The sequence below is a fragment of the Stegastes partitus genome, unplaced genomic scaffold (genome assembly GCF_000690725.1).
Source record: "Stegastes partitus isolate 25-593 unplaced genomic scaffold, Stegastes_partitus-1.0.2 Scaffold1411, whole genome shotgun sequence".
Taxonomy (NCBI): Eukaryota; Metazoa; Chordata; class Actinopteri; family Pomacentridae; genus Stegastes; species Stegastes partitus.
The window spans coordinates 138,795-155,152 of NW_007579142.1; the positions used below are offsets into that span (position 1 = coordinate 138,795).

Consider the following 16,358-nt stretch of genomic DNA (forward strand, 5'->3'; position numbering starts at 1 on the left):
CCCCTCACCTCGGTTCACTTCAGTGTGTACTATTGGCCAAGAATATAACATGAAGCATATCGCCAAAGTGTCAAAATGTTACACTGGGAGAGCCCTCGGAGGGCCAACTCTCATGAATCAAAGTAGAGAATCGCTCTGATCGTACGACAACGGGGCCCGTGGCTGATTGATGCCCCTGTCAGGCCCTGAGGTCTGTCGTTGAGGTGCCGGGTGGCGGTTGGGGATAGTCTGGCGGGACTGGAAGTCAGCAGATCTGACAGGGGGGGTTACAAGAAACGATATTTGACATGACTTTCGTGCTTCTCCTCTGCGGACCTCAGAGACCGAACAAAGAGCAAGCAGGGGGACGGCAATGAGAGACAGGATTGCTAATACCGGCTTCCTGATTGTACTCTGATGGTATTTTCTGAATAATAATGGCGGAATATGTTTTTGTGACTCCATTGAATTATAATGTGATTACATAATTTGTCACTGTGATTCTGAAAAGAGGAGACAGTGGTTTATCCAGAAATGAACATTAGCAGCGTGGAAGGAACCCAGGGGCTTGTGTTTCTAAAATAAGGGGGGCTCATGACCATGTTGGTAGCCGAGGTTTGAATGCACGCTCTGAGACACACATCTTACCTTTGTTTTTCCTCTCTCACACACACATACACACATTCAAAGTTTATTTAGACTGTGTGTTTGCTCTGCAGGGAGAAGATGCCATTCCACCATGTGCGGGCGGGCCTGCTCTATCCAGACAACTATCTGAGCAGCTCCCTGACGGAAGGCAGCGAAGCCTTCCAGCTCACCAGCATCTCCACAGAGGAGCTGGGAGGTGAGTGTGCTGACAGAGAGAGGGGGTGGGAGGTGGTGGGGATGCAGAATAAAGTGTGAGGTAGTAGCAATTAATGGTTCACTGCTGGAACAATGCAGTTACAATGCTTCGGCTCTCCTGAGGAAACGCTTTTCCATTTAGCCATTTTGTCAGAGCTTGACTGGGTGCATTGGTTTCCAATTAAGGTGCTTAAGAAATGAAATCAGTCAAAGGACTCAGAGTGGTTTTCAGTTCAGATTTGTGCCGCATGAAAACTGGTGTTACCGGTCCTCACAAAAGGTCTGTTTTTATGTGATAAAGAGATTCTAGGAAAGTAAAACTGCACATTAATAACCTGAGCTGCAGCAAAGCCCTTTGTTGTGTATGTAAACAACCGGGGAAAAAAAGAGCTCGGATCTCTGGTTTTATTTATTATTACACCGACAGAGTTACTGAGGAATGTAGCAACACCACGAAAAATAGGTCAAATGGGGCAAGAAGTGCAACAGCTCGAATCCCTTTAAAATTGTCTCGCAGGCAGGTTGTAAACAAATCCTCAGGTTAGTTGGATTTGTTGGGAACAGAATACAAAGGTGAATTGTAAAAATTGAAACTCAGTCATGTTCAAAACACATTATGAAGACAGACTTTGTGACTCAACTTTGACACGCAGAACTCGTGTGCGCTCACAGTGGTCCTGTGCAGAAACATTATTGATTATCTATTCTGTTCCATTAGAGAGCCGCTCACTTTCAGTATTATCTCCCACACAGAGTGGTACCTGATCTGACAAAATTGCCAGCTTGCTTTCAACCTGTGATTGTCACTGTGTATGTGTTGTTGCTATTTAAAGTATTTTCCCACATCTTAGCGGTTACTCTGGTGAGTAGAAATTCATTGTGATCAATGAGGCGAGCGAAGAAAATAAAACCCACGTTGTGAAAAACTGCACTTTTCCTCCAAATGGGCTGAAAGTGACATACTTTCAAACAGTCTATTCACAGTTCACTGAGGCTCAGGTATTACAAATCTTTCTGCGTGTCAGTGTATTTGGGCTCGTAATTTGCGGTTGCTCTATGACATAACTTTACATGTGCTACTCGACCAGCTGAAGAAATAAAGAGACTGCTGGATTGCTTTGTTAGGAAAGAAACAGCTAATCCTGTCACAGAGTGAGGAGAGAGTGTCTCTGACTGAGCCCGTTTGTTTGTGTTTATACATGTGGCCTATTGTAGTTTGCTCGAATGAGCTTTGGTATGAAGTACTTTGTAGTATAAATCTTTTAATCCAATGTCCCTTGTGCACAACTCGACTCAACCCAGTTCTCTAAAACAGTCGCTTTAGTGTACTGAAAGCAGAGCTGCAGCACAGACTGAAACGTCTCACCATCATTAGTGTGGTTGGCCTCTGTCTGCGTTTTGTTTGTCAAGGGCAGCGAGAAGGTGAAAGTAGTTCGGACCTATGTGGAGCTATTACATAAATGGAATTTGGACTCGTGGACACCAGAAGTTGTGATGAGGCACAATCTAGGTCCTGTCAGCCACAGATTCAGTGAAGCCAATGGGACTGTTTGATGTGGACCAAATATCCATGGTATTTGCTGCCAGCGTTCGAAAACTCCTAATCCTACTTCAGAGAGATGCTGAAGGTTCTTCCAGGATCATCTGTTCGCACAGATACAAGGCTAGTTAATCACCCCTGTGTTGGATCGCTGCTATCCTTTTCTGTAGTTTTGAGGCATTTCATCAATCACAGGGAGAACATGTATAGTCCTGTGGGCTTGACTTCATAATACACAGCCACGCGCAGGCAGGCATTCCACAGAAATACATCAGGGCCCTGCTCATTTGTACCCTATTGAAAATTGTACTCTTCACTGCTGAGCTGCATACAAATACATCTCGCTGTGTTTTGGGAGGCCACACGCTCGGCCCGCATTCCCAATCCCTCGCCTCTGATTCTCACTTTATTTAGCGAGAGAAAAAAGGGGAAGCAGTGGCATGAGTCTGGTTATCAGCCGTAGGGGATATTTACAGGCTTAGATGGGGGCTGTGACTGAACCTCGGCTCTCACACAACTGACAGAGAAAAGACAGGCATAGGAGGCAGATCTGAGACCGACTTGATGCACGGAGGAAAGAAGGGAGCAGCACGTCAGGACGAGAATATTAATGGCACACGGCCTGAGAGAGATGAACTTCATGTAAAATTCATTGTCTAAGTTAGGAAAAAAAGGATTAGTCGTGGGGAAGTTGTGGTTTTGATTGTGCTTCTCCAGTAAAGATTCGCACCAATACTGAGTGCCAGCTGAAATGACACCTTCTCCCACCTCTTTAGTGCAGGGATCCACAAAAAAATCGGAGTGCTCATTCGTGAAAAGATGTTGGATAAATACTGTCTCTGCCATCTTCATCGAGTCGATAAATTCGACCTCCTCCCTCCAAATGAAAGCACCGCCTCCCCTCCACCCCACCTCCACTCAGACAGTGCTAACTGATTGACAGGTAATTAGTTGGAGATTGACCAGGGTATTTTGTAAGCAGGTCCTCCGAGGTTTGAGTAATTCTGCTGCACGAACAGATAGATGCCTTGTGAGCTCTGCGCGTTTACTTACAACTTCAAGTTAGAAGGAAGCCTTTTATGTGGGAGGAGAGAGTCGGAAATGCTCTTGGCAGTGCTGGTGGTGATTGTGCTGTGTGGAGCGATTGGGACAGGGCCCTCGGGGTTTGTAAAATACAATAAGTATATAAAGATGTGCGGGAGACAAGAAAACGGATGGAAAGAGGGAGGGTGAGGAGGAGAGTCAGAGGGAGATCACCTTTACCTTGATTTGTCTGAGGGGAAGGCTGCGGCGCATCCAGTTAATGGGAAAGCCTCTTATCAGCAGCAGGGAAGCACCTTTCAGCACCATCTACAGACCTGCGAAAATCTGTTAATCATTAATTTTATTACATCTCACTCACACCATCTGATGACTCGCTGTTACATTTTTGGATTTCATTTTGCGAGGCTGAAGACAATAGAAACATTGTGTCTTTTTGAAAAAATTATAGCTACAGCTTGCTAAACCGACTTAAACAGCAAGTAGGTGGTTTGTAAATGAAAACATGGGTATTTAATGATCCAGGGCTTGTCCTGTGAAGCACATTCAGCATAGCCAGGATTTCTTTTTGTTATCAGGCATCATAAAACCTAAAACTGCACTCAATGTAAGTATGTACACGAAACTGGTTGTCAACTTGTCAAGTCAACCCACTGTTTTTGAATCCATAGTGCCTATGAAAAGTATTCCCCCCCCTTGGAAGTTTTCCCCTTTTATTGCTTTTTAGCAGTGAATCATAGTCAATTTAGGCTTTCCTGACATGAATTTACAAATAAAAGACTATTTCATGTGAAACAGAAAACAGATTTCTACAAAAAATGTACAACTATTCAAAATGTAAAATAAACAATTGTGTAAGTATTTTTCTTTTTTCAAGTGTCTTGCCTAATTCAACACAGGGGCAGCCAGCTGGTGATAGAAATCACACAGTTAGTAAGACGAGATCATTTGAGTGCAGTTAATGTTTCTCAAGAGATTGTAGTATAGAGACACCTGTATCTGGAAGGTCCTGGCAGTGGTGAGTCAGTACTCCTGGTTATAACTACTACATGAAGACTAAAGAACACTCCGAGCAACTCGGTGAAAAGTTTTTTGAAAAGCATGACTCAGGGGATATAAGTCAAAAAATTTCCAACTCACTGAATATCCCTAGGAGTTCAGTTAAATACACAAGGAATATGGCACATCTGTAAATCTGCCTTGAGCAAGCTGGGAAGAGATTCGTGGGGTCACCAAGACACCTATGACTCCCTTGAAGGAGCTACAAGCCAATATTCACCACCATGCTTCTTGGACAAGATACTGTCTTCGTAATGATGTGCAGTGTTTGGTGTCTGCCAAACACAGCATCTAGCCAGAATTTTGAAAAGCTACATTTTTGTCTCATCAGACCAAAGAAGTTTCTTCCAGTTGATTCCAGAGTCTCCCACATGCCTGCCTGGTGAGTTCTAGTCTAGGTTTAATAGGAGCTTTTATCAACAGCAGCTTTCTTTTGCCACTGTCCCATAAAATGTTGACTGGTGAAGACCGGTCAACACTTGTATACACAGTCTGTCCCATCTCATCTGCTGAAGCTTGTAGCTCCTTCAGAGGAGTCATAGGTGTCTTGGTGGCCTCACTCACTAGTCTGTTTTTTGCAGTCACTCCAGTTTTTGAGAATGGCCTTCTCTAGGCAGATTTACACATGGATTTAACTGTACTCTAAGGGATATTCACTGACTTGGAAATGTTCTTGAATCCATCCCTTGACTTGTGCTTTTCAATAACCTTTTCATTGAGGTTGCTTGGAGTGTCGTTCTGTCTTCATGGTGTAGTTATTGCTAGGAAAATAGTTCACCAGTGCCAGGACCTTCCAGATACAGGTGTCTTTATACTACAATCACTTGAGGCACATTCAGTGCACTCAGAGGATCTCTATTTCACTAACTGTATGACTTCTAGCACAGGCTGGCCCCTATGTTAAATTAGATGAGTCACTCTAAAGGTGTGAATACGTATGCAATTACGTATTGTACGGTTTAGATTTTTTTATGAATTGACATTACTTTGAAGAAATCAGTTTTCACTTTGACATGAAGGAATCTTTTTTTTGGAAATTCCTGTCAAATAGCCAAATTAAATTGACCATGTTTCAATGCTGAAATGCAATTAAAGTGGGAAAACTTCCAAAGGGGGTGAATACTTTTGATAGGCACTGTAGCTATGAGTGCATCGACAAAAGGGGCAATGTTGGCAACAGATGACCAGCTGCAAACATTACTAGGTCTGCAGCTGAATATTCAGCACAAGAAGAATAAACTTCAATCCTAAACTGATATAAAGAATTTAAAAAGCATAATATAAGCAAAAAGCACTGTGGCTGCTACGCCCAAAGTCGGAAAGGAAATCCAGGATAGCAAAGACAAAAACCTGCAGACTGTTTGACTGTATAAGTTGAAAGGCTTGTCAATATCATTGTCCCATCATTATGGCACTAGAAGATGTGACTATGATTACAACTGAGTGTTCCATTAAATGTGTTGCTTATCCTTATGGGATGTTTAGCCTCATTCTTTCAGCTGCAACCCCAGTGGTGTTAAATAGTCTTGAAAGCAAGTAATGAATAGATATAAAAACATCATTCAAACTGGTAAGCAGGCTTATTGCAAATCTTATAAGGTCAACAAGTACAAGGCTTTATTGCTGTAATCAGTCTCTGTTTTCGGATTATATCGCTTTACAAAGGCCTATAGAACAATGAAATAGCTTTGGAATTACTAACAGCCAACAGGAAAATAAAAGATAGGAAGACTGGAATTCCCTGCACGAAGAATCTATATCTCTCACGTCCATGCTCATTAGGGTGAACTCTTGCTCTCCCAGGAGACACTGTCACTGTTCGCACATCAAACTCAATGGGATCCTCAATGAATGGTGATTTCCAGAAATACTGATTGGTCAGTCGGTGGTGCTTTTACATACATTGATCTGTAAGCTTGAACATAACCTTCAGCAGGTATGCAGCCTAAGTTATCATGTACCCCAATAAGATGTGAACCACCATCGTAACCCTGAAAACCCAGAATTAAACTTGAAGTTACCTCAATAACCTCAGATCCTGCTACGTACTACAGACCACTGGAGTCATTGTTACACTTATACCAAGTCAATCATATGATCCTGCAACAGCTTTTGTTAAGATTCAGTTTTCATTTCAGGCACAGAAACAGCTTGATTAAGCTTGTTTTGGACACTTTATTCTGTTTTAGATTTGTTTTTGGTCTTCGGTCTTCACCAACTGTCAAGGAAATCTGTCCTGCTCATTTCTGTTCACCAGTTAGTGGCTAGTTTGTCCGTCTGCTTTTAGGTGCTGGACAGCTTTCTAACTAAAAACAGCTGCTGAAACAATGCTGAGAGTGATGTCGCTGGATGCAAACAGCAAAGTTGTAGGTTGGAAAATCAAAAAAATGAAGTGAAACTTAGCTTAGATGATGATTCTCTGTGAGTTTGACACTAAGAGTTGTAGTCATTTCATCAGTTATTAACATGAAAATATTCCTCATAACCTCTTTACAGTTAGAGGATGGTTTCAATAATTATGGGGGGAAAGAACAATGCTGAAAGTAAGTAAGATACCAACAGCAGTGTCACAGTCGCACAGTTAAATGATCCAACCATCTACCTCGACTTTCCCTCTGACAGGTTTTGCTGTACAATGACAGCATCACGCTCCTTCTGCTTTTTCTCCTGAGAGACTGTAAAAATCATTATTCGCACAACCACAACAACTCTTTGGCAGGAAAATGTAAATATAATATATGTCATTTTGTGCATGAAGTGTGTGAACAACAGGCCGGCGCTGCTGCTGTTCAGTCTTGTTAAATTTGGCAGTCTAACAAGCAGCGTAGACGAAGACATGATAGCAGACATGCAGGAACACAAAGATCAAACACACATAAAATGCCAAGGAGACAATTTAAAAAAAATAAAGAATAGAAAAATGACACACAAATGTTAACAACAAAGCACGAAAATAAGTCTGAGCTGTTGTGCAGTGAAAATTAAAATAAATTCTCCAATAACAAGACAAATGACAGACAGGCAGACACAGAGGAAGGACCAGCGAAGTCACTCAGTCAAATAAGTCCCAGCCTTGAGTTTTAATGGCAATAAAGAATAAAGATGAAGAGATTTTTTTATCTGCTGTGATGAGTTCCTGACCTCTAAAATGCGCACAGAACAAGGAGAGGAAAATAAACAGAGAAGTAAAGGACACCACAACTGGAAACCTTGTTCCCATCTGACTCATAAAACGGCACCGACAAGACGAACCAAGGATCCTCAATATTAACATATTACACTGTTTATCTAAAGAATTATTTATAACACTAAAATGTGCAACTTGTGTGTTTCATTCTTTTAAAACGTGGGTCTTATTTCTACAAAGGAAAGAAATGAAAGAGCCACAGAGACGGGTGGTAATGTACAGTGATGTGTTGTGTCTTTGTTGTGCAGAGATCCGTGAGGCGTTCCGTGTTTTGGATCGTGATGGGAATGGTTTCATCTCCAAACAGGAGCTGGGCATGGCCATGCGCTCCCTGGGTTACATGCCCAGCGAAGTGGAGCTGGCCATCATCATGCAGAGACTGGATATGGATGGTGAGACGCTACATAAGGACACACACTTGGGTGCATGCGAGCGCACATGCAAAGACACACAGAGTGAACCAGACGAGTGTGCAACTGTTTAGCATATACTGCATGTGGATGATGTGTGTGTAGGGTTGTGTCTGTGTTGCAATATAGTATGCTTAAATCTTAAAGAGTGGATTTTCCTTTCAAAGGAATCGATATGAATGCTTCTATGTGTTGAATTTTAATGTGATGTATGAAAAAAAAGACCTTAAATGATGCCCAAAACATTTAACTTAACAAGTCTTTCACTTGCTTGAGGCAAAATGAGATTTTTAGTTACAGCTTCCGTCAAAATGTTTCCCCAAAACAGTTTTCTAAACTGCCTTAACAGCAGCAGGTGGTCAGCTGTCAAAAAAAAAATTCCCTCAGAGACAATAAAGAAGGAGCCTGTCTGCTCATGCTCCTTAAACTCCAGCTCTGCTTGTAAATTCTCAGAGGCTTGCAATTACGCCTAAGCAGTCCCTGCATCACAAACAAGCTAGTCAATCTTTCTGCTGGTTCTTATCTGCCTGCTCTTGATTCCACAGCTCGCGGTAAATATCAAAGGTCAAAGCTAAAAGCTTTTTGCTTTTGCTTCCATGAGTAGTCTGACCATGTGAGAGCAGTGCTGCCATTTGTTCTGAGGAGAGACGATATCTCTTTTAAAATCCTTTACCTCTGACTTCCATAATCTCTATAATCATAGTCACTGCTAATAAAGCACTGAGAGCAGAACCTGGCACAATTATTTCAAGAATGTCAGTTATTATCAAGTGTCAGACGAGGTGCGCAGTTGTTCAAATGAATTTATCTCATTAAACTCGTGCTTAAGAATTCTTGATCCGCAGATATTTGGAATTATCCTGCCTTGAGGTTTTAGGCAAAATCGTCTTAAAAATAAGATTATGTTAATTTAAAGCTCAATTTTTGAGAAACTGTCATCAGGTTTTGGAGAAAGTGATGCTCTCTGAGCAGCATAATATACCATAATACAAGATAATGTGTAATTTTCCGGGCCTGTAATCTCCAACTCATTTCTTAATATTTTCCAGGATATTTCCTTGAAAAACCTGTGTAATTTTTCAGTAATTGTAGGGGGAAATTAATTACCTTGGAAGAACATCTCTATGTAAACATCACTGGCAACTTAATTCTCTTTACTTATTGCATTATTAGCTTGCCTGCAGACAAATTTCCCATTTTTGCATGTTGAGCTGGCCAGCTGTGAACTGACTAACACACTGTCTGGGTTACACGGTAATTAATTAGAATCCATTTATTGAAAGAGAACTCACTGAATGCTCTCTATTTTCCTCTATAATTAGTACCAAATTGCAAGGTTCTTTCTGGAAGAAATAGAAATTGCAGACACCTAAATAAAATGTTATCTTAATCATTTTACTTGCACAACAGGACTGCAATGTGTGTCGACTGCTAATGCTTCTAATATGCCCATATTTACAAGCTGTAATGAACAGAACATTAGATAGCGCTGTAAACTGCTGGTTAAATCAGTATTGGTAATATATAGTTCAATAAGCCTATGTCGTTATTCAACTCTGGTTATGCTGTTTACGATGTGCTGTCGTGGACGTATTCAATGTGTATTAATTCCATGGGACGCCGCCTCTTGATTGGTATCTCAGACAGCGTGCAGCAGCAGAATGCATAATGCAAACACTTACAAGTTGTCTCCTTTGAATTTAAAGTTGCCAAATGCTCCCTCGATTGTCTCAGAAACAATTCCCGAAGAGCACACATTCGCGCAGGTGCACACGCCTTATTTGAAAGGTGAATTAATGCTGGTGACGTGCGAGTGTTTGTCATGGATGAGAGCTTACCCATCTGTCGCTGTGTCTTATTTGTTTCGGGGAAAGAAATAAACTTTGTCATGAAATGCATTATTTAGCTCTGGTCTGCCAGCCTTCCCGTCTCGAGTATCTGATTCTCTTTCTAACCGGTCCGCCTCCCTGCCGTCTACCTGCAGGGGACGGCCAGGTGGACTTTGAGGAGTTCATGACGATACTGGGGCCCAAGCTGCTATCATCCGACAACAGAGAAGGATTCCTGGGCAACACCATCGACAACATCTTCTGGCAGGTGAGAGACAAAACTTTGCTCCTCCCAGCTCTGTTTCTCATCACTCACACGCCTCGTCGTTCATCATTTTCCCATCCTCCTCCTACTTACTCTGCCTCACCTCTGGCTGTGTGTTTCAGCAGTCAGAACAAGTTTTACATCCTTAAGCACAGCCCCAGTTTCTGCAGGGATTCTACGCAGGCATGCATAAAAACACACACACACACACAAAACACACTCTCAGGCCCCCCTACCTGCTTCTTCTGTACCCTGGCAGACTTTATTTTTTCTTTCTTTTGACTCGGGGGGCCTTGAAGGAAAAAGAGACCTGCTGAGAATTAAGTGTGGTTCTTTATGTGAGTATGTTTTTGGGTGTGTGTTTATCATTCACAGTGCTACGGGAGACATTACCATAATAAAGATTTCAATGAGGTGCCCCTGTCTGGGGGGAAAAAATAAAAAATGTCTGAGCTTGTGTGCTTTCAAGTGTCCAAACTGGGCACTATGGTAATTAAGGCTGCAGCTCATCTACATGCATTTGAATGTGTTTACTCTGTTTGGGAAAATTGTTCAAGACAAGAAAATTTGCTGCTGTTTTCTCTCTCTCTCTCTGTCTGAGCTAAGACATGCGACAATAATGAAAAGTGCCGAGTTTTGACCGTGTGTGCGTCGGGGTGTTTAGGGAGGGGGGTTGAGTTGAGTGCGAGGACAGCTGGTTGAGCAGGGCGACAGCGCTCGGGAAGCCGTTCTCCACTTTTCCCTTGAGTCGAATCAGAGGAGAAACATTTAGAGGGTGACTCACTGAAATGAGGAGGTGTGTGAGTTTCAGGTTACAAACACTTACTGGACCACATTTACATTCCCAGATTTCATTGTGCAATCACTTTAGGAAAGTATAATTGAAAGGAATGGCCATCTATGCCATTTGCACAGCAGAGAACAAAGAGATTTAAAGCAACACACAAAAAAAGAAAAAAAAACTATTGCTAATTTTAACATCAGGATCATTGTGTGAAACGGAGCACCTTTTTATAAATGAGACACGTTGCATCTGTGACGGATGGATGGAGCAAGACGGACTACAGAGCAAGAGCCAGCGAGGCTGAAAGAGATGACAGAATAGAGAGGCGAGCTGGACAATATGTTGGGGGGGGGAGTGGTGCAGGGGGAGAGAGAGAGAGGAGGGGGATGCCCCACATAAAGATACAGGAATATAAAGGAAAAACCACAAAGGAGAAGAGAGGGAGGAAAATGAAAGAAGAAGTACGCGAGGCTGTGATTCACGAAGGTCGCAGACGGTGTGCATCTCTGGGGTGATTTGAAATGTGCACCTCCCACAAAGAGAGAGAGAGAAATGGGGAGGAAGGGGGGGACGGAGGAACGAGAGACAGGAGAGGGAGAATATTGGAAGCCGAGGGGGGGAGAAACGGGGGGGAGGAAGTGTGTCTCTGAGGATTGTGAGAGCAGCATTTTGTGTGTTTATATTTCACAGACCTCAGAGGGAGGAGAGGGAGAGTCATTGTGTTGAAAAGAGAAGGTTCACCGGTGATGGATTCACCATAATGTCTCAGTTCAGTATGTTCACATCATATCCAAACACACATAGAGACGTCTTGATGGTTGACTTCACTGGGGGGAGGCTGACATGTTTTGTGCCTAACTGTGTTTTCCCTTATGTGTGTTCAGTTGTGTGTGTGTGTGTGTGTGTGTGGAATAAATTGAGTTGTCCTTGTGATTCTGCTCAGCCTGTTTGATTCAGTGTACCGAAGATCCACTGTTTTAATGTTTGTTTTCCACTGTAGCGTGGTCGGAGTCAGACCTCTGGGAGATTCAGATGTCTGCTTTGGAAAACTCCTGACTCAAGTTAGCACATTTCTGCTGACAGTCGGTAAATTAGATATAAAAAAAAACAAAAAAAACACGAGACAGCACCCAGTCTTCCGTTGCAAATTAAGCTGCAATGCCTAAAGACAGTCTGTAAAAACAAGTTTGTTTGTTTTTTTTTTTAACCAAAATCTTAACCGTGTTTGTGTTTTGTAAGAAATATGTTAAATGAGAGGAAGGGGAAAAAAAGAGGGTTGTCAGTGACCAGCTGTGTGTTATATTCACTTGGCAGACAGTTTTGTTCTAATGGGCATGCAAATTTTTCCAACACATGTCAGGAGCGGTTTCAGGGTTCCTGCTCATGGACTGTCTCAAGCAACATGTAGACGGGAGGAGCTGGGCACTGAACCAATTTTATGATGAACAACCAGCCCGCTCAATCACCTGAGCCACTGCACCCATCAAAGCAAGCTTAGCTCCGTTAACCACAAATTTAGTCGACTCAAAGTGTAACTCAACAGCACCTAAAGTAGTGCAGGCTGCAATGTGTTGTAGGACACGAATGCATCACTGTAGGGCGACGTTATGGCAAGTGTTTTAACATTTAGACTGGATATATGTTGCAGATATCCATAACTCAATTTTTCCTTGTTGAAAAAAATTGCTTTTCCAATATCAACAGTCTCAGAGATAGAACAAATGAGATCCAGTTTACCTTTCATGTGTATGAGGTTTCTCATTGCAGATATCTACAATTCCCACTGCGTATATTGGCAACTAAATTATGACCATTAGATAGATATCTACTGTTTAATTCTGACTGGTTAGAATTCTTCCTCGAGATATCTTTAATTCCTGTCACTTCAAGGTGTCCACATTGCCCTTTTAGACATCTTCAGTTAAGTTTGAACAAGTCAGAATTAAGCTGTTGATATCTTGAACTGGACTTCTGCCTACTCAAAATGTAATATCTTGAGTTGTGACCAGTTAAAATGGCGTTGTAGATATCTTGTAGTTATGTCAGAAGCTACGGAGAGTTTACAGGCAGTCAGCTTGCTTTTAAACGTACGATGATACAACCATAACCAAATATGACGAGCCGTGTTACCGCCTTCTAGTTCATTTTGACAATAAGTCTCAGATGAATGAAGCTCTTGTTCTCTAAAAACGTTTCCATTAAGTTTGTCTGTTTCACGTCAGTTTGTTATGATCGTATCCACCATAATAGCACTGTTGTAATAGTTTGATGGTCCAATATCCAACAGGAAGCCTCACATGCTCACCAGCTTAGACTAATGACAAATCCGGAAATCTACTATCTAATATTTTGAGAAGTTAAAATTGAATTACAGAATCTCTAGCTGTCATTTTTAATACTCATAATAACATATATAGATATATTAAATCTGGATAGTCAAACTTAGTCATTCATTTTTAAAATGGCTTGTCACTTTCGAAGCGGGAGGTTTGCTGCTTAAATATTACTGAATAGAAATCTTGGGAGAAATCTATAATACCATCAAACATCCAGTCAGTCGTTCTGCTGCTCTGAGCAAAGTGTTATGAAATTGTGTGTGTGCGTAGTAGAAGCTGTGGGGAAAATGCTTTTTAAGTCTTATTTTAGGGGAAAAGTCACCAAACTTTTTAAGCAGTTTCTATCATTTGTGATTCTATACGTGCAGGTTTTATGTCCCACTGATGATTGAAGTTGCAGTTGTGTCTCTGGATTTTCGCTACAGATGCAAGTGGGCAAATTTCAGGCAACACTGGATTTTTTTCTTTTCAGTCTAGCTTTTCTCGAGCAGTAAACATAAACAGTAATGACAGAACAGCAGTTAGTTGTGCAACTAAAGGAATTTGCAAATAACATGTCATTTTTAGCACCTGAACAACCTGCACTATTATTTTCCAAAAGAGGCCAATTTCCCTGGACAAAGCTCTGTTTTTTTTTTCACAAAAAATACTGAGAACTTGAAAATATTTTGTTTGTTCGACTCTGTACGCTGAATAACTCGTGTACCGCAGGTAATTATTCAACAAGTATCTTCCCCTTTACATGACAGGAAAGTAAAGAAACTATTTTGCTCTTGTTGCAAACTAAGGCACTGTCGCTGCTGTGCCATTGATATCTTAAAACTGTTTACATTAATCAATCATAAGTTTTAGTGCTTTCCGGCATGTATATTTTGTCAAATTCGATCAGAACAGGGCGATGCCATTCAAACAGCAGCAGAGTTTTCACTCAGTCCGTATTCTTGTTAATGGTTTAAACTCGCTTGAATTTAAAGTTATGTTCCTCCATTAAAATATTTCTTTTTTTCTTTTTTTTTTTTGTGCAGCCACTTGGTATTTTTTTATCAATGGAAACAGAAACTGGAAAGAAAGTTAAAAGGATTTGGAGTAAGACTGATCTCTGCCGTCTACATCTGTTGAAACCGTCTGCAGCATTCATTCTAATGACCAGCCATGCCAAATGTAGAGTAATCTTTTTTAATAAGTGGTGTGTCTCTGTTGCATAATAACTGTCGTTCGGTGGATGGTTTCATCCAAAGTGCTGCACCATAAGTGGAATTATTAACTCTGGTGTCTGAAAGGTGACAGGAACTCTTCCATTTCAGCACCTCGACTCTGGAAAACTTCAGATTGACAAAATCTGTTCATATTTTTAGTTTTTGTCTTTTATTCCATTGTTTACAGTGGGGGTTTTGTTCTGGATAGTGTTTATCTATTATTTATTTGTGGTTGGCTGTAGCCTCCTTTGTTCAAAAATCACATCTATAATTTTAAAAACGTACTATCAGGTGTCTTCTGTGTGTATTCTGGTGCATGTGTGCATTTTGTGCTATCATACGTTTGATTTCCAGCCTCATTGCTTGCCATTCTCCTGCACTCTTTCCCCATATTTCTGGTCTCTCCCCATTGTCACTTCCCAATAAAAGCAAGAAGTAAAAAAAAAAAAAAAAGAGCACTTTGGCACAAAAGTGGGTTGCTTGCAGGCAAAAGACCGAAACTTCACTTGAACTTCAAAGTGTCACCTAACTCTGACAGCATCGCTGCCGGACTGAAAAATAGGTGAGAAGGAGTTCAGAATAAAAGAAACAATGCTCGCAGGCTGCCTCTCCGGGCAACTTTTTAGAGACGGGTCAGAAGACGAAGCAGGTGGACGACTGACGAAACAAGCTCGTGGCGTATGAGGGCAGGCAGGATTAGACAGGAAGGACGGCGTGTAAGCACCTGTTCTTCTGATTGATGTGTCTTGGCTCCTTCAGTATGTCACCGGTCACTGCTCACGATGCCCCGCTGTTTCCCTGTCAACCGCTCGCCCCCATGCACGCACATACACACAAATCCCACATTAGAGTTCATTCACTGAAAGACAAAATGCTCTGACAGGCTAACTCTTGAGTCTTCTTTTTCGTCCCCTGTTCATCACTCTGTGTGTGTGTCCTTCAGAGACCGGGCAGGAGGAGAAATCACGCTGTTGGTTAGTAGCAGGTAGCAGCTCCACTGTGGCTTTTTTCCCCTCCTTCAGACACACAGACAGGAACATTGTACATTCTCTATGCTGCTGCCCTCAACTGTCATGTTGCATGTCCTGCGGCTGCAATCCAAAAAAGTTGTTCCTCCATTTCCCTGCATCCATTTGAGGCTCAGACAGCTATGCCAAAAAAAAAAGAGAGAGCAGAAATAGGCAACTCAGGCCTCCAACTGCTGCTGCCGCCACTCCCTCTTTATCTGGCCTGGAGCTCCACACAAGGCTGCATGACTCAGAGCAGGTAGTGCCAAAGTGTCGGATTTTTGTGTCATCATCTGGAAAAATATAGTCTGCATACTAATATAGCTGCTCCAAAGAACATTTATGAAGATACTGCCTCATGTTGATGGTAAATGAGTGAAATTAGAACTTAATTCCTGTTTTTCCATCATGTATTTATAATGAATTACACCTGATGCTGCAGTCATGTGATGTTCAAGTTGTTTGGATTCAGCTCTTGGCACTGTGTCAGGTGTTTCTGTGGTTGACACACTGTAAAATAAAATTTAAATGCAATTTTACCTACTTATTTTACAGATTATTTTCTTTATTTTACACAAAAGCACCACTGTATTACAAAGATAGGGTATGAATGTAAAACAGCATTAGAACATTAAACAGTCACTTACTATAAAATTTGCATTTTGTTTAAGTAAATTGAACATTTTTTAAATAAAAAGATAGATGGACACTTGAAAGCACAAAGATAGATACATTTTAACATAATGTCACAAATATTTCCTTTTTTAAATAGATTAAATTGTTCAATGGAACTTTGTTAAACAAGTTTACAGCTTAAATTCTATACAGCTAGTTACAATTAACAGAAAAAAGCTACTAGCTTTCTAATTTTATATACATTTG

At 41.4% G+C, this 16,358-nt stretch overlaps 1 protein-coding gene across 1 annotated transcript in view; it reads left to right on the top strand.

The window, feature by feature from the left end:
* The first annotated feature begins 705 nt into the window (after nt 1–705).
* The window catches only part of caln2 (calneuron 2), a 24,908-nt gene continuing 9,255 nt past the window's right edge, over nt 706–16,358 (top strand). Inside the window, exons 1-3 of the mRNA XM_008299397.1 lie at nt 706–823; nt 7,898–8,041; nt 10,044–10,156. Of these exons, the coding sequence (XP_008297619.1) occupies nt 706–823; nt 7,898–8,041; nt 10,044–10,156 (375 nt within the window). The remainder of the gene's footprint in view (nt 824–7,897; nt 8,042–10,043; nt 10,157–16,358) is intronic.